The sequence below is a fragment of the Glandiceps talaboti genome, chromosome 5 (genome assembly GCF_964340395.1).
Source record: "Glandiceps talaboti chromosome 5, keGlaTala1.1, whole genome shotgun sequence".
Classification (NCBI taxonomy): Eukaryota; Metazoa; Hemichordata; class Enteropneusta; family Spengelidae; genus Glandiceps; species Glandiceps talaboti.
In genome coordinates this window covers 16,240,669-16,260,958 of record NC_135553.1, presented here as the reverse complement: position 1 = coordinate 16,260,958, position 20,290 = coordinate 16,240,669, and the positions used below count along the sequence as shown (strand labels likewise).

Here is a 20,290-nt window from a genome sequence, read left to right as displayed (position 1 = left end):
ATCAATCTGCTAAAACAGTGCTCTATACCGTAGTTGCAGAGCGTAATAGTAAATATATATATATATATATATATATATATATATATATATATATATATATATATATATATATATATATACATACATACATATATATATATATATATATATATATATATATATATATATATATATATATACATACATATATATATATATACATATATATATATATATATATATATATATATATATATAATTTTAAATATACATGATAACCACATTCTGGAGATGTACAACCGCTGTACGGCACAATTATTATGCATTAAAATAACAGTGGCGACATCAGCATCGATACATAAAAAGTGATTTTTTACAAATAAATATGATCAGGGCTTTGCAAAGGGAAACCTCATATTGGACTGTTAAACCTACACTAGTCTTGGAGATACTTTGAAGCAGTGGAGAAGACAGCGTCACCATAATCATCCGTAGGGAGCTCGAGGGGGTGTGGCTGGTGAATGAAGTGAACAATTTTGCAAAAGTACAAGGTAAACGACTGCTCCTAGGGTTTGATTTTGTTCAAACAGTCAATCTCTCTCTCTCTCTCTCTCTCTCTCTCTCTCTCTCTCTCTCTCTCTCTCTCTCTCTCTCTCTCTCTCTCTCTCTCTCTCTCTCTCTCTCTCTCTCTCTCTCTCTCTCTCTCTCTCTCTCTCAAAATGCTTTGGTGTTTTTAACAACAAATTACACTGTCACTAACAAAATACAATAGAACTGAGAACATCTATTAGTACAGTAGTCGTCTAGTAGACATACGCATGCCTCGGGGTCCCATGCTACGAACACTTTACCAGTAATTATGGACGCTCAAAAACTTACAAAACTTTGTATTTGAACAGAAATTGACAGGTATCTGTGGCTTCGAATCTCAACATCTCTCTTCACCCCTGGCTGTGGGTGGCTTCGTTTGATTCTGAAGCTTCACTTCAACGCCTCATCGAGCTAGACGTAAGAAGACATTCGGAGCCACGGATACAAACAAAGAAAAACCACTTCGTTTGGACATGTGTCTCAGGCGACCACTGAAATTAAATGTGGGTCTTCTTACAATTTTGACATTCTTGTGTCATTTTTATGTGACAAAATGTACATTGGAGTTGAGCTGAATACAATAATATTGACATTGATGTCGACCATATCGTTGTGTTTCGTTATATTACTGATAAGTTAAATCTCCATTTATTGTAATAACTCTGTTTTCTTTTCTTGATTTCTCAGCAGCAAAGACTAGAATATGACTGGCTAGTGTATCCTGAGGTCCGGTCTTGATTCCAGATACATCATTAGTCTGTGAAGGGAAATAAAAATAAATATTCAAAAACAAATAGTTTGGCTTTATCTTATCAGAAAGTTTACCTTTTGGTAATGTAATGTGTGCGACCTTATATTGCTTAAATTGCAATTTGACCTTGATGAAAGTGAAAATCAAAATTCAGTGTCCTACTTAATCAATAAAAGCTTGTTTATATTGATACCTGGTGCAGACAGACACTTCTGAATCAATTGACTGTCTCTCAGTACAAAACTTCCGAAGTTATTTAGCAATTTCCTATTTGAACTTAAAGAAAGAAGTCCAGGCTAAAAGTCAAAGACCATCATGAAAATCAATGTGGACGGTTACGGCATGTAGTTTTACGAGGAAGACTGAACAATAAAAAGGCAGTTGGTTTTACGACCGACACAGTGCCGTAAAAGGGCATATGTTTTTCCCGATGACGGATTGAGACAGTTACTTTCCTAATCCACCCAAGTTGATTGACACTAACACTGACCTATCAGTAACCAGTAAGAAATAAGTCTTCAAGACAACACAGGGAAATATAGGGGCATGATAATGAAACTTTGAGATCAAGTTTTAGATCTTCTGGCAGTGACAGCATGTCTGGAGTGATATCCACAAGTTTGATCCACCAACTAGATAGGAATACATATCAGTTGGTAACAGTCGCTGAATCTTAATCCCTGGACTGTTTGTTTCTCACACACTTACTGCAATGGCTTTAACAAATGCATCCATAAAATGATAATCAGCAAAGCTATGTGCACCCAGTGTTGTCTCTATTGGTGGTGTTGCATCACAGTTATATTTTTCTGTTTCCTTTTTGTTGAAATCAAACAGATACACATCCATACCATCAGAGCGTATCTCTCCCTGCAAAATATTGGCATTTGAATATGGCCATGGGTTACTTAAATAAACAGAATATACACAATGAGCATGCAGTTTCTATAAATACAAGATATCAGTTCAGTGAGACCGTGCCACAAAGTTTTTATGTTGACACTTTGCAGGGACTTTGGAAGGAAATGCTGTATTAATTACCTCGTTGTCAGTCTCACCGGAACTTGATATAGCATCTGATCGAAACTGCATACCCATGTTGTAAAGGCTGTAACATTTCAGCAATTCCGATTGTTCATCCCATGAATTTAGTGTGTATATATGTTAAAATTTCTTTCTGATATATTCTCATCAAACCCGAACTAGTTATTTTTAGTACACTATTAGTACTCGTTAGGAATCATCCATGACGAAGGATCCTATGTGTTTCGATCTTACTCGTGGTGATACAAGAATGTACCCCAAAGTTATTTAAATTTATTGAAAAAAGTAACAGACAAAGTTTAAAACTTCAAGTTCCCGTATGCACAAGCTTAAGGCTTACTAAGAATGTGCTTACATGACCAAAAACTAGTCACTTGGGAACTAATATTCTATTCAATTAAGGATGGTCATGATGTAAAAATAATGGCGTATTAAATATTTACGAAAAGTCAAAAATACTACCACCGGTGTTTGCACCTTTTGAAGTGCAAACACGAGTGATGGTATGTTAATATTGATCGTAAATACCTTATAACGACATTATTTTGTCTCATGACCATCTGTGAATAGAGTATATTAGTTCACAAGTCACAGTGACAAAGATTTGTCAAGTACTACTGTCCCTCGCTCCTCACCATATGACATTCTTTATACTAGTAATTCAATTTAGAGATGAAGATGAGTAATCTAGCTCAGCGAGTGGTTTTTCAAAATGTTCTACAACTATATACTCGTACCTTAGTGCCATACACAGTTGTTTTTCTTCTGCTCGCAAGCTCGGTAAATGCTACCATAGTGAAAGATGCTGTTCTACCGCCCTCAAAGTTGAAGTTGACAACTTGATTATCACAAACATCGTTGTCACATTCATAGACACATCGTCCATATGGTCCGTGTTTTAGCGCATCGGTAACGTTCTCTATGTCAGGAACAGGAACACGACATACAACAGACACAGGCCAGCCCGTGTTTCCCTGTAGACAGAAATTCAAGATGGAGAGTTGTTTACAGCTAAAACTGGGGAGTGCTCGCCATAAGACTACATAACATATATACGGTATATATTACAGCTATAAAATAGGGGATGTTCACCAGAAGACTGTACATAACATATACATTTATAGCTAAAACAAGGAGAGTTCGCCAGGCGGCTGTACATATAACATACGATCAAAGTCGATCATTTGGCAAGTTGGCTTGTTGCTTAATTTATTCAATAGTTGAGCACTTTTACTACTGAACACAGCAGGATTGTGATTGAAGAGCGAGTTTTATTTACTCAGATTATGAGACTTCCCCCAATAACAATCATGCCGTGTTCAGCAGTAAAACAACAACAAAAAAGTCTTGCAAGATGGTCAACTTTGATCGTATTTGATCATCAACTATTTTAGTCTGTTCAAGATACTTGTACGCTGGGTACTACGAGGAGATGAATTAGAACATCATTTGCTCGGTAAATTGCTTAATTTGCATATCGTTTTGGCTATTGGCTGGAACAGACTGTAAAAATACGTTTTCGGGGACCCGTGGAAACGGATGAGAAAAGAGCTTACAAAACGGCTGATCTTTCAGTCTAGGGCTAGAGCACATGTGTACAAAAAAACGTTCAGTTTTAACCATTGTGCATATGGCTCTCTAACAGGTGTCATAAGAAGTCACTGGATAAAAATAATGAATAATCACCAGAAATTATCAATTGAAATATGCATGTACAGTATAGTGAATGTAACCATAGCTTGTAGACGAACCTGTTGAATTTGAGGAATGTAGTGTTTCTTGGCAGAATACGGACAGTCAGCTTCAACGGTACAATCCATACATCTGGAGCTGGCACCTGTTGGCTGAGTTAGAATACAATGTCCTTATGAATATCATTTTATAGTTTGTAGAGAGGCACCGCCTCAATATATACAACATATATAAACGAAAAAATATATGAATAGCGTCTATGATTTACAGTGAGTCGGATAGAAAATCATTTTATTCACATATAATTTATCTGATTCTGAAACCAAAAGGCAAGATCAAAAGTTGTGTTAAAACATAAATTAGAATTACCTTATTTTTCTTTCTGAAATGTTGCAGAGAGCCAAAGGATGATACGTGCGTACAACTAATTTGGGAAAAAACCACAACAAACAACTAAGTATACGGGACCGTTTGTAACAATTTCATAACAAATAGAAACACGAGTTATATGCTTATGAAAATTGATATCAATTATCCCTGTATGCATCCGTTTACATTGTACATGTGTTTACAATTTCAGAGAGAGAGAGAGAGAGAGAGAGAGAGAGAGAGAGAGAGAGAGAGAGAGAGAGAGAGAGAGAGAGAGAGAGAGAGAGAGAGAGAGAGAGAGAGAGGGGGGGAGGGAGGGAGCGAGCGAGCGAGCGAGCGAGAGAGAGAGAGAGAGAGAGAGAGAGAGAGAGAGAGAGAGAGAGAGAGAGAGAGAGAGAGAGAGAGAGAGAGAGAGAGAGAGAGAGAGAGAGAGAGAGAGAGAGAGAGAGAGAGAGAGAGAGAGAGAGAGAGAGAGAGAGAGAGAGAGAGATTGTACAATACTGTTCGGAAATGTCTTCCGAACTGGTCACAAGGACCGGTAGTCACAATGGTTATCTATACCTCGAGAGAGAGTTTATTGATGGATCAACAATTTGAACGAACACATGACTGCTTTTAAGGGTTTTGTACGATTGAGACATTCAGACATTAACATGATGTAAGACATGCGTACAAGGAAATGACCCAAAGATGTCCTTAGTATAGAGTTGATAACCTACCTTACATTTCCCATCCAGTATTTCAAGAGATCGATATCATGACATGATTTTGACAACAGGGAAAACGTACTGCTTTCCTCTTTCCTCCAGTCGCCTCTAACATATGCATGGGCAAAAAGCGAAAATCCGGCCTGGTAGTAAACATATAAAACAGAAAATCATGAAAATTCACAAACTGCAGTGTGGACAGGTGATCCATTTATTTGGAAAGTGTGAATTGTCAAATTGGCAATATTTTGTATTGGACTAAGGATAATTTATATAAAAAATCATTATGTTGCTTTGTTTCAAAGGGTGCACTGTCATTCCGAAGAGAAAGACCCATGTTACAAGGGTACCTCGGCGGTCCATAACTCCTATTACCACCACTGTAACAACAGTTACAGTTGTGCTTTAATATCTGCACTGCCCCTATTTCGTTAATTCAGTTATCAACAGCTCACCTGTTCTGTATGTTGGATATTCACAACGTCCCCAACTGCACCACTGTCAATTAATTCCTGAAATTTTGGAATGAATAAAATAATGATGTTGTTTGTGTTTGTGTTTGTGTTTGTGTTTGTGTTTGTGTTTGTGTTTGTGTTTGTGTTTGTGTACATTTTACACGCGTCCATCTCTTGCATATAGTACTGAGAAGCCAACTGTAATCTCTCCCAAATGAGACTGCCGATAGTCGCTTAATAGTATTTGCTTGGTTAATATTAGAATAAGTAAACTAGTATAATTATGAGATAGATAGTACTAATAGTTTCATGTAATTTTGAAGACCGACGACTAACGCACACGACTGTCAATGATTTCTGGTATAAACTGTGACTTCGCTTCTAAATTACTTGCCTTGATTTTGATTATCGGTGGGAAATATCTGAGTACGTGTGCCACAGCAACCATAACTCTGTTCTTCTCGCATGCCACTACTATTTCACGGCAATCTTCTTCTGTTACCTGCAACGGAGGTACTAATATTATAGAAAAACAATGTACTGAGTACATTGGGCGTTTACTATTAAAATCTTACCAGTTCTTGTCATTATCATATGGAAGATGTGTAGCAAGTCTCATTAGAATCGATAAAGTAGTTTTTGCGATATCATGTTCACATACTGACAGACAGACAGACAGACAGACAGACAGACAGACAGACAGACAGAGACAGACAGACAGACAGACAGACAGACAGACAAAAGTATAGCATTACCTTCCCTTACAGGAGATAAAGAAAACATCGTCGCAAACCACCGCCTGTTTTACGGCAACGTTCTTAACGAGCCTCATTTTAGAAATATCTCCGGCTTGCGAAAATGAAAGAAAACTGCTTGTGCGTTATAAGAGCCTGTGTGAATTACATGCATAATGATTACACCATAGACGTTAGAGAGAGAATTACATGTAACAGTATTGTAATATTATATCATTTTCATAGCTGAAGATATATCTTTATTAGTCACTATGGTAACGCATTACACAAACCATTCAGAATTATACAAAAAAAACAACGTTTTCTGACACTTCAGAGGGCTAGAGGGATCCTATATTACATTGGTAAAATCTAAAAATAATATGCTAATTAACTACATGTACTTGTGTTGTTATCAATACTTATACCCTATGGCTGTCTATTGTATACTTACTGCCATGGGTTTCTCCAGCAGTAAATGGTAGCCCATATTAGCACATGATATGGCTGGGGCCTGAAATAAAAGATACCAAATGATCAGGAATGGGATTGAGGAAGGGGTGTCAGTTCTCCACGGTATTTGTGACATAAAACATTAGTCATGTTATGAAGACAATGGAAAACATTGACAGGTGTTTGGTTTGCAGGACGCTTTATGTGGGTGCAAACATTCGCCTCTGATAACCCTTCACCTTTACTTTTGTATTCTAACTAAAAGTGTCGTCTGTCGCTTTTCATGTGACATCAAAAAATGTTCGAATGTACATTTGTACATTGTGTTTCCATAAGGTGTCGAGGGAAAGGTATTAAATGGTTATACTGGCCCAGTTCGGTTGTCTGCCAGAGGTATTCAACAAGTTGGTCCAGAACAAAAGAATGATCCTATGTAATCCTTATGGCTCCATTGATAAGATAACAGTAATGTGAGAACCTGGGATTGAAACCCTGGCCTTTAAGCTGCAAAGCACATGGATTAAATAATATACTGCCTTCAAACAAATCCAAGGTGATGGCAGTAGTGGCAAACAACCAATTCCATTAATAACATTCTATATGGTGTCAGTGGGGGAGGGGGGGGGGTGATATAGTCCTTACCATTAAGTCTCAGACTCGGGTCCCTGACAGCATTTTATTAACCCATATTTTTGAAATATTTGGACATTTGGAGGGCCATGTTTTACAGAAAGGAAACTGATTGTGGGCCAATGTGAGCACCTGGAATTGAAACACGGGTAGGTGTGGTTTGACTGGGGGTGGGGTAAGTCCAATGGCCATACTTCGCTATAGAATACGACGGATAAATCTGAAGGAAAGGGGAGTGTTTTCGCATTGCAAGCCGAATACAATATTTATGTCAAATGAATTCAAAAGTTTGAGAATCTAAAATGAATAAAAAAAACCTCTATATCTGAAAATAGTACCTTGTGACCTTGGTCCTGAGTTGTTATTATGGCAACATCTGCAAGTTTTCAGTCTTGACTAATTCTGACCACTCAGAAAAGACTTTATCATCAGGAATGTGATGCAACTTTTGCATTTTCTCCCTGGAAAACTGTCGGGGTTCAGCTACACCGACAATCTGTTAAGAAATGTAGAATTACCATGATTGTAATAGTCAAACAATCAGATACATTGGTGTTAAGAAATGTAGAATTACCATGATTGTAATAGTCAAACAATTAGATACATTGGTGTTAAGAAATGTAGAATTACCATGATTGTAATAGTCAAACAATTAGATACATTGGTGTTAAGAAATGTAGAATTACCATGATTGTAATAGTCAAACAATCAGATACATTGGTGTTAAGAAATGTAGAATTACCATGATTGTAATAGTCAAACAATCAGATACATTGGTGTTAAGAAATGTAGAATTACCATGATTGTAATAGTCAAACAATCAGATACATTGGTGTTAAGTAATGTAGAATTACCATGATTGTAATAGTCAAACAATCAGATACATTGGTGTTAAGAAATGTAGAATTACCATGATTGTAATAGTCAAACAATCAGATACATTGGTGTTAAGAAATGTAGAATTACCATGATTGTAATAGTCAAACAATCAGATACATTGGTGTTAAGAAATGTAGAATTACCATGATTGTAATAGTCAAACATTCAGATACATTGGTCTTAAGAAATGTAGAATTACCATGATTGTAATAGTCAAACAATCAGATACATTGGTGTTAAGAAATGTAGAATTACCATGATTGTAATAGTCAAACATTCAGATACATTGGTGTTAAGAAATGTAGAATTACCATGATTGTAATAGTCAAACATTCAGATACATTGGTGTTAAGAAATGTAGAATTACCATGATTGTAATAGTCAAACATTCAGATACATTGGTGTTAAGAAATGTAGAATTACCATGATTGTAATAGTCAAACAATCAGATACATTGGTGTTAAGAAATGTAGAATTACCATGATTGTAATAGTCAAACAATCAGATACATTGGTGTTAAGAAATGTAGAATTACCATGATTGTAATAGTCAAACAATCAGATACATTGGTGTTAAGAAATGTAGAATTACCATGATTGTAATAGTCAAACATTCAGATACATTGGTGTTAAGAAATGTAGAATTACCATGATTGTAATAGTCAAACAATCAGATACATTGGTGTTAAGAAATGTAGAATTACCATGATTGTAATAGTCAAACAATCAGATACATTGGTGTTAAGAAATGTAGAATTACCATGATTGTAATAGTCAAACAATCAGATACATTGGTGTTAAGAAATGTAGAATTACCATGATTGTAATAGTCAAACAATTAGATACATTGGTGTTAAGAAATGTAGAATTACCATGATTGTAATAGTCAAACAATTAGATACATTGGTGTTAAGAAATGTAGAATTACCATGATTGTAATAGTCAAACAATCAGATACATTGGTGTTAAGAAATGTAGAATTACCATGATTGTAATAGTCAAACAATCAGATACATTGGTGTTAAGAAATGTAGAATTACCATGACTGTAATAGTCAAACAATCAGATACATTGGTGTTAAGAAATGTAGAATTACCATGACTGTAATAGTCAAACAATCAGATACATTGGTGTTAAGAAATGTAGAATTACCATGATTGTAATAGTCAAACAATCAGATACATTGGTGTTAAGAAATGTAGAATTACCATGATTGTAATAGTCAAACAATCAGATACATTGGTGTTAAGTAATGTAGAATTACCATGATTGTAATAGTCAAACAATCAGATACATTGGTGTTAAGTAATGTAGAATTACCATGATTGTAATAGTCAAACAATCAGATACGTTGGTGTTAAGTAATGTAGAATTACCATGATTGTAATAGTCAAACAATCAGATACATTGGTGTTAAGAAATGTAGAATTACCATGATTGTTATAGTCAAACAATCAGATACATTGGTGTTAAGAAATGTAGAATTACCATGATTGTAATAGTCAAACAATCAGATACATTGGTGTTAAGAAATGTAGAATTACCATGATTGTAATAGTCAAACAATCAGATACATTGGTGTTAAGAAATGTAGAATTACCATGATTGTAATAGTCAAACAATCAGATACATTGGTGTTAAGAAATGTAGAATTACCATGATTGTAATAGTCAAACAATCAGATACATTGGTGTTAAGAAATGTAGAATTACCATGATTGTAATAGTCAAACAATCAGATACATTGGTGTTAAGTAATGTAGAATTACCATGATTGTAATAGTCAAACAATCAGATACATTGGTGTTAAGTAATGTAGAATTACCATGATTGTAATAGTCAAAGAATCAGATACATTGGTGTTAAGTAATGTAGAATTACCATGATTGTAATAGTCAAAGAATCAGATACATTGGTGTTAAGAAATGTAGAATTACCATGATTGTTATAGTCAAACAATCAGATACATTGGTGTTAAGAAATGTAGAATTACCATGATTGTAATAGTCAAACAATTAGATACATTGGTGTTAAGTAATGTAGAATTACCATGATTGTAATAGTCAAACAATTAGATACATTGGTGTTAAGTAATGTAGAATTACCATGATTGTAATAGTCAAACATTCAGATACATTGGTGTTAAGAAATGTAGAATTACCATGATTGTAATAGTCAAACAATTAGATACATTGGTGTTAAGAAATGTAGAATTACCATGATTGTAATAGTCAAACAATTAGATACATTGGTGTTAAGAAATGTAGAATTACCATGATTGTAATAGTCAAACAATCAGATACGTTGGTGTTAAGAAATGTAGAATTACCATGATTGTAATAGTCAAAGAATCAGATACATTGGTGTTAAGAAATGTAGAATTACCATGATTGTAATAGTCAAACAATTAGATACATTGGTGTTAAGTAATGTAGAATTACCATGATTGTAATAGTCAAACAATCAGATACGTTGGTGTTAAGAAATGTAGAATTACCATGATTGTAATAGTCAAACATTCAGATACATTGGTGTTAAGAAATGTAGAATTACCATGATTGTAATAGTCAAACAATCAGATGCATTGGTGTTAAGAAATGTAGAATTACCATGATTGTAATAGTCAAACAATTAGATACATTGGTGTTAAGAAATGTAGAATTACCATGATTGTAATAGTCAAACAATCAGATACGTTGGTGTTAAGAAATGTAGAATTACCATGATTGTAATAGTCAAACAATCAGATACATTGGTGTTAAGAAATGTAGAATTACCATGATTGTAATAGTCAAACAATTAGATACATTGGTGTTAAGAAATGTAGAATTACCATGATTGTAATAGTCAAACAATCAGATACATTGGTGTTAAGAAATGTAGAATTACCATGATTGTAATAGTCAAACATTCAGATACATTGGTGTTAAGAAATGTAGAATTACCATGATTGTAATAGTCAAACAATCAGATACATTGGTGTTAAGAAATGTAGAATTACCATGATTGTAATAGTCAAACAATCAGATACATTGGTGTTAAGAAATGTAGAATTACCATGATTGTAATAGTCAAACATTCAGATACATTGGTGTTAAGAAATGTAGAATTACCATGATTGTAATAGTCAAACAATCAGATACATTGGTGTTAAGAAATGTAGAATTACCATGATTGTAATAGTCAAACAATCAGATACATTGGTGTTAAGAAATGTAGAATTACCATGATTGTAATAGTCAAAGAATCAGATACATTGGTGTTAAGAAATGTAGAATTACCATGATTGTAATAGTCAAAGAATCAGATACATTGGTGTTAAGAAATGTAGAATTACCATGATTGTAATAGTCAAACAATCAGATACATTGGTGTTAAGAAATGTAGAATTACCATGATTGTAATAGTCAAACAATCAGATACATTGGTGTTAAGAAATGTAGAATTACCATGATTGTAATAGTCAAACAATCAGATACATTGGTGTTAAGAAATGTAGAATTACCATGATTGTTATAGTCAAACAATCAGATACATTGGTGTTAAGAAATGTAGAATTACCATGATTGTTATAGTCAAACAATCAGATACGTTGGTGTTAAGAAATGTAGAATTACCATGATTGTAATAGTCAAACAATTAGATACATTGGTGTTAAGAAATGTAGAATTACCATGATTGTAATAGTCAAACATTCAGATACATTGGTGTTAAGAAATGTAGAATTACCATGATTGTAATAGTCAAACAATTAGATACATTGGTGTTAAGAAATGTAGAATTACCATGATTGTAATAGTCAAACAATCAGATACGTTGGTGTTAAGAAATGTAGAATTACCATGATTGTAATAGTCAAAGAATTAGATACATTGGTGTTAAGAAATGTAGAATTACCATGATTGTAATAGTCAAACAATTAGATACATTGGTGTTAAGAAATGTAGAATTACCATGATTGTAATAGTCAAACAATTAGATACATTGGTGTTAAGTAATGTAGAATTACCATGATTGTAATAGTCAAACAATCAGATACATTGGTGTTAAGAAATGTAGAATTACCATGATTGTAATAGTCAAACAATCAGATACATTGGTGTTAAGTAATGTAGAATTACCATGATTGTAATAGTCAAACAATCAGATACATTGGTGTTAAGAAATGTAGAATTACCATGATTGTAATAGTCAAACAATCAGATACATTGGTGTTAAGAAATGTAGAATTACCATGATTGTAATAGTCAAACAATCAGATACATTGGTGTTAAGTAATGTAGAATTACCATGATTGTAATAGTCAAACAATCAGATACATTGGTGTTAAGAAATGTAGAATTACCATGATTGTAATAGTCAAACAATCAGATACATTGGTGTTAAGAAATGTAGAATTACCATGATTGTAATAGTCAAACAATCAGATACATTGGTGTTAAGAAATGTTGAATTACCATGATTGTAATAGTCAAACATTCAGATACATTGGTGTTAAGTAACGATGACAATATATTATCTCATGAATGCAACAAACAGAAGAAGAAAAAAAAAACATCCACCTACAAAAGTGCATATATACGTGTAGTCATTGGAGAAATACATCACCCATTCAACAGCAGATCAGGATGCGTGCCTGTGGGTCAGTTCGCAAGACTGACAGACAGACAGACAGACAGACAGACAGACAGACAGACATATATAGTATTAGTATACATATATTTCCTAAAAGGCTCTCAGTTCAATTATGCTCAGAAGTCTGAAATTACAGTCAACATGACATGACAGGGGGACGTATTGACTCGGCTTGGTGTGTCTATAAATTGACAGCCATAGATAGATAGATAGATAGATAGATAGATAGATAGATAGATAGATAGATAGATAGATAGATAGATAGATAGATAGATAGATAGATAGATAGATAGATAGATAGAGAGAGAGAGAGAGAGAGAGAGGGGGGGAGGGAGGGAGGGAGGGGACAGACAGACAGATTGGATAGAGCTTCATACTTACTTTAAATCGTTCAGGAACATCTAACGCAAAGGCAGCATAGTTGGTACCCCTATCGCCAGCTCCAATTACAACTGCAGTCACTTGTTTCATGTTGGTTATATCTACCTAAATCTTGTTGGTTATAAAACTACAAATTAGCAAGTCTAAGTATGTGTTACTTCAGATCAATACTACTTTTTGATAATCCCACTGAATAGACAACGTGATACCAAACTAACTTCTGTTATTAACCATTGACCTTGCGTATAGCACACTTGGTACTAGCTGCTATCAGGGGGTTAAAAATCGCTGACACACATGACGAAGGATCAATGTCCAAACACTGAAACATTGACAAATACGCCATGTATGTCCTCTACACGCACACATGGACAATTAAACAATGATCCAGACAAACAGCCGCAGACTCTCGACATTGTCAACCAGGATCTGGCCAACCAGTCTCTCAACATTGTCAACCAGAATCTGGCCAACCAGTCTCTCAACAAATAACAACCATGATCTGTTTTACTGTATGTCTCTAGTGAATTGTATTTACGTGTAAACGATGTTACGTTATTCTATACCCCATTCGCGTCATTCACGTCAGACATTTTTTTTTCAAATCTAACCGCAGTTCCTCCTACCGTCACAGATATCATTTATACAAATTTGTGTACTGGATAGGATTGAACCATTACTAGGCTAATACATCATTCTTAGAAGTCAAATGTTATGATACTGGAAAAAGAGATAGAGAAACATACCGGGCGTTATATGCGGCGGTGCAAACCCCTTGTACTTGTACGGTGCAACACGGTGTATAATTAACTGTCCGAAATAGTTGAAGTTGACTAATACAGTACAGTCCTTATCGTGGCAGCGATTAATTGCCTAAACCCTGTACGATCCCTGACACCGACAAAATGTCATACTTTAGACAAGGAAACAAACAAAAACAGGTATATACATAATTTTTGTTGACAACTGTTATGATACATGTTGTACATTATGATATTACTACTTCAGTAGATTGGTCTGTTTTGAAAAGTATTATTCCTATTAAATATATGATTTATCAAATAAGATATTCAACTCCAAAATCAAAATGTTCTTGAAACCAGAATATACGAGACTATCCTTTGTACAAGGTAAGATCACTTGTTCAGTGTAAGATAAAAAATTCTTTTAGTCTGTGGATGGGAGTGGCAAGGTTGGGGTGGGGTGGGGTGGGGTGGGGTGGGGGGGGGGGGGCTGGGCGCGCCATTTTAGTTCTCATCCAACAAAATTGATTTTACTTTTAATGGATGTATTTTGTACCCCTAAATTAAAATATTTCTAACAAAACTGTCAAATTGAGCAATGGAAGAATTTTGACAGTAAATGCATGGCCTCACTAAAATACAGTAATTTGTCAATAAAAGAGCTATCTTCCTCACTACATACTGATAACCGTTTTCTCAACAAACCGAGAAATATAAACATGCATGCTTTTTGGAGCAAAGTTCTCTCAAAAGCTCTCTGAATTTGGTGGTGTGGTAGTCAATAACAAATTTAAATCAACAAGAAGATAAGATTTCGCCAACATTTGGCTAAATTCAAACTTTTATTGTAAGGCATGAGTTCACGTACGACACACATACAATGTCCTTTGAATGTCAGTCACATTTAAAGTAGGTATCTGTAAATATCATTACAAGATGGAAGCTGTCACAGATATATTTACAAGTCCATTGCATCATTTCTTTGTTTCAAACTGTCACCTAAATATATATGTTAGGGAGACAGACAGACAGACAGACAGACAGACAGACAGACAGACAGACAGGTAGGTAGACAAACAGACAGACAGACAGATAAACAGACAGACAGATAAACAGACAGACAGATAAACAGACAGACAGGCAGACAGATAAACAGACAGACAGACAGACAGACAGACAGACAGACAGATAAACAGACAGACAGACAGACAGACAGACAGACAGACAGACAGACAGACAGACAGACAGACAGACAGACAGATAAACAGACAGACAGACTAGACAGATAAACAGACAGACAGACAGACAGCCAGACAGACAGACAGACAGACAGACAGATAGATAGACAACACGTAGGTTATGAAACAATTTCTGACAACAGTGTTAGGTGCACATCTTCGGTAGTTTCTCAGATAATGAAGTAACGTGTGTTGTACTGTGTTAAGTGTTACAAGCACGATACCATAGTCTAAAAGCACCTTGAACATTAATGCAAATACACACTACGTAGCTGTAAAATATGGTAGGCACAATATATGTACACTGGAAAGTAAATATACATTGGTATTTAATTAAAATATGTACACCACAGTGCTGTACAATTGCAAACATACACAATGTATATACACTGGAAAGTAAATATACCCTGAAATTTAATGCATATGCACGCCACAGTGATGTGCAATAAACATACACAATGTAATGTATATGCACTCGGAATTTAATTTATAAGTACACCACAGTGCTGTACATTTACATGACAAGAACACAATGCACAACAATATTCTAGCTTTATATTGATATAGACAAAACAAGAGTTGTTTTATAATATAGTATTAAATAGTTATATATACAAACACATTCAATCCCCCCCCCCCCAATTCTATGTATACTTTACATATTACACCATACATAAGCCAAAAATATGTATCCTGGTTGTCCTACGTCACGACAACGCGTGTCTACGTCATTCATTCTGCTGTGTTCGAAATATGAGTAAAAGCGTTCAAAATTGCCATCACTTTCCCTGATTTTTCTTTGATATTACTGGCGCTGGTATAATTATGTTCTTCTTCAATATTTTTCTTCATTCAACCTGAAAATACTCGTGACCAAATTAAAGGGTTGTCACTACAAGTTGTGAAACTCGTGTAGTGACAAATCCCCCCTAATGTCACTCGTATTTTTCGTGGCTGGACGGAGAAAAATATTGGGAATAATATCTAAGAATATATATTTCATGTAAATACACTTGATCGAGTTCAACTACACACATTCAGAGTATATGTAATACCGATAATTAAACAATACAAGTAAATTAATGACATACATTACTAAACCTATACATTTTGTTATGCAAGTCGACCTTGGTCTTGTACCTGACCATACATGACAGTGAATCACTGTAAAACAACCCCTGTCATGTTCACTATAATACAGCAGATTTCGTCTTAGCTTGCAATTGCAAATGCTAATAAACAATGTATCAAGATCAGTGAGACTGATCACAAGGTTTCATGTTGATACATACACGTTAAAGATAAACACACAGACACCCCTTTTCACAGAGTCTGCTCTATATTTTGTTACATTTGTATTAATTATTTTTATCATTAACACAATACAAAGCAGACACTGTGTAAGGGATGTTTTTGTGTTATCTTTATTGTGTCTATCTCGGCACGAAACCACTGTCATTGATCAGTTTCACTAATCTTGATACATCGTTCAGTAGCATTTGCAAGCTAAGAAGAAATCTCCTGTAACTGAATAGAAAGTAACAAATGTTTGCTTAAATCTGTAGTATACATCTGTTGAAATAAGGTAAGTTAAAGTCAGGTCTCAAATACACCCAACTAATAGACATATCATATTCAAACATAACACCACAGCTGAATTTGATATTTGAAATGCACATGTTATCAACGTCTTCCTGTGATATTGTTTCTACGACAAAGACACTTTGACACCCCTGGAAAACATTTTTGGTCTTTTACAACGATGCAACGTGGAAATAAGTGTGTTCACGTTGAAGGTAGCATATGTCAATCAAATGAAGCTTAGCTTCGATATCGTTAAGTATTATTAGCACGTGATAATTTTCACAATATTTCAAACTGTTGTTTTGTGATCTAATATTGATATTATGGGTCAGTGTTCACTTTTACTTTCTCTTTAGAAAATGATGGATTGTGCAATAAAGCTAAAGCCACAAGTGTAAAATGTGTTATGGAAAAACTTTGATTAATACTTGGAGCCTTGTTAGTTATAAATATGACCCTGTAAGTTATTGACCCATCACGATTTACAAAATCTCCCAACATGTGACGTAATTGATGTGATTATTGTGGCTTCTTTAATGGAGCAGGCAAACACATTATATACAACAATTACACAGGTAAATATACAATGTTGGTACTGATGGAATCCCTGAGTTTACAGTCAACCTGTAGCACTTTTGCTATAAACTATGCAATTCTTAAAATTATTTAAAATTGGACAAAAGGATTTGCAAAAGAGAAAACATCTAATATACATATATATAGTATATATACAGTATATATATATATATATATATATATATATATATATATATATATATATATATATATATATTCACTAGGCACAATTTACTATTTTCACTCTCGAGCCACAGCTCAAATACTTAAATAACATCCTGTTTATATATCAAAGTCTCAGTGTAATGCCATAGATGTAGGGGGAGCTCTCCAACGTATGGTAATACTAGCATAAATGCTAACTGTGATCACAAAGATCTCAGGGGACGTGCTCTGATGTCAAGAATGTACAAAATCGGGTTTAGATTTAATTCAGTTCAGTACTTGTGAGCCACTATACGAAATACATGCATGTCAAATAATCTAAGCTTTCCTTTGCTTACTACGTACTGCTATCTTGAGTACTAAATCACGCTATAGTGAGGCTTTTTTTTTTACTAGTGGTGGGCTATGCCATTATTTCTGTTCGGGAAAGTGAGTCAACTTACAAACAACAAAGACTTCGAAATAAACTCTAGGTCTTAATAACGAATAAAACGAGTAATCCGACACAAAATGATGCTACCAGGCCTATTTAAAAATTCATGTATCAATATCAATCTAGAATTGTACATGCCCCTATTCTGAGCCGTGGTAAATTCAACTGACATGGTGGACTACGTTAGCTAGACTCACGAATTCGTAGAAAACAAACATTTATCATTTTAAAAAAATGGTCTCGGTTTCGCTTGTTCGACGGCAAAATACAAATGTTGGTGCAAACTTGTGGAATGCCACTGAAGATCAAAAATATATGAGCTCTTTGAATTAAATTTTGCGAATAAAAAATATATAACAAACATATCTATAAAAATAAAAAAAAAGTATTTCGCCAAACTTAAGTTTTATTTTAAACTGCGTACTTGTAAAATTAGATAAGTTTGTGCAGCAGTACAGTAGTTTCCAGCTTTGTACTGTATGAATCAACGAATACAGTTTTCTTTTTTTCAATACTCATGAACTGTATGATATGTATACAAACTAGTTTACATAGAGTTGTGAGGATGCTGTGAGTTGTTGTTTCCATTACTTTTAAAATTGCGTGCTTTGTGGTCATTGGAAGATTATAGTTATGTGATCGGCTGAGTCAAAACGTTTATGAAGTACAGCGTACAGTATTAATTTTATCCAGAGTTACCAAGTTTAAAATTATTACTAATTTTTGGGAATTGCTAGACTTTCTTTTTCACTTATTCATTACTTCCCCCTCTCTTTCTCCCTCCCTCCTTCTCCCTCCCTCCCTCCTCTCCCTCCCTCCCTCCCTCCCTCCCCCTCCCCATCTCCCTCCCCTCCCCATCTCCCTCCCCTCCTCTCTCTCTCTCTCTCTCTCTCTCTCTCTCTCTCTCTCTCTCTCTCTCTCTCTCTCTCTCTCTCTCTCTCTCTCTCTCTCTCTCTCTCTCTCTCTCTCTCTCTCTCTCTCTCTCTCTCTCTCTCTCTCTCTCTATTTCTTTGCAGGATTTTCTCCGTCAATGGGACTAGAGATTCCAGAGTCAGGCGTGGTTATTTTTCTACTTTCTGCCGAACTTTCGCGACTACTCGTCATTTTCGCAAGTGCAGCGAGATGTTCATCGTTATCATCGAACGAAGATTCCTCAAAAGACGTATATTGAGTTGCGCTTACTTCATCCTCGAGTAAATTTGCAGCGGTCGAGGCACCGATTTCTATCAAACGCTCTCTCAGGTCATCCACTGTTTGCTGCTTTGGTAAACCCTTCCTAATAAAAAAGAAGAAATTGATTACGAGATCTGACATACTTTGATATTTGTTTTCAATCACGTTGCTAGTGATCGTTGCAATAGTGTTGTTGCTGAGACCGATGTTAGCAGCCAGTCCTCGTACGTCAGCCCCGGTCTCTGGTTGTTTGATATCGAGCTGTACGCACAAATCTCTATGAGTATCTTCCGATAGTACGTTCCCCATTCTTCTATTTGGTTCCAATCTGATGAACATATCCCTGAAGGTTTCGTCAACTGTCAATCGTTGGGTGCCTAGCAAACGTGGCGTGGGAGCTCCTTTAGCGCAACAACTGCAGTTCTGAAAACAATAATATATGGTATCTCATGTAAGCCTATTCGAATGCAAAGGATGACTGTATAACTAAGCTATAAAAATCCACAGATTTTAAGTCAGGTCTGTAACAGTCCCTGTACAGAAGAAATCGGCGAATAAATCACCTTGCCAGTTCCATCGGCACAACTGTGTATCAAGGAAACAATAACGAATCGAAATATTTTGAAAGTGAATACTTACATGACTATTTTGTGAGATTCCAGCAAGCACAGCGAATTCGACAACTTCAGTACATGCGCCATCTTGTTTGACTTGAACAAGGGCTTGTAAATTGAAAAAGTTGTTGCTTTTCCATGGTTCCATCGGAATGACGGTAGATGTACACGATGCACCATCTTTGTCATCAAGTTCTTCGTATTGAATAATCTGGCAATTTGGAAACAACTTAACATTATGACAAGAAATTACATGTAAATATAAAATACTGTGTACACACTTCCATTCTCAGCTTATAAGGACGCCTTCACTGATTATAAGGGGAGGGCAGTGGGAGTTAGTAGGCGGGTAACTTTTACGGAGAAAATGCAAATTAGGAGAGGATCGCATATTACCTTGACACATTCTTTAATTACATTAGTTTGAGATTTTGGCATAAGCCCATCGCTGACACTGGTTCCAAAT

The 20,290-nt window shown here is 35.1% G+C and overlaps 1 protein-coding gene across 1 annotated transcript; it reads right to left on the bottom strand.

The window, feature by feature from the left end:
• Positions 1–1,195: 1,195 nt before the first annotated feature.
• LOC144436020 (putative oxidoreductase YteT) lies at positions 1,196–13,388 on the bottom strand. The gene is given in 12 exon segments (XM_078124693.1): positions 1,196–1,327; positions 2,030–2,191; positions 3,103–3,339; positions 4,117–4,209; positions 4,427–4,481; positions 5,146–5,276; positions 5,589–5,645; positions 5,983–6,090; positions 6,777–6,836; positions 7,744–7,793; positions 7,796–7,901; positions 13,299–13,388. Coding segments are annotated over 12 exon segments (1,281 nt in total).
• Between the last annotated feature and the right edge of the window lie 6,902 nt (positions 13,389–20,290).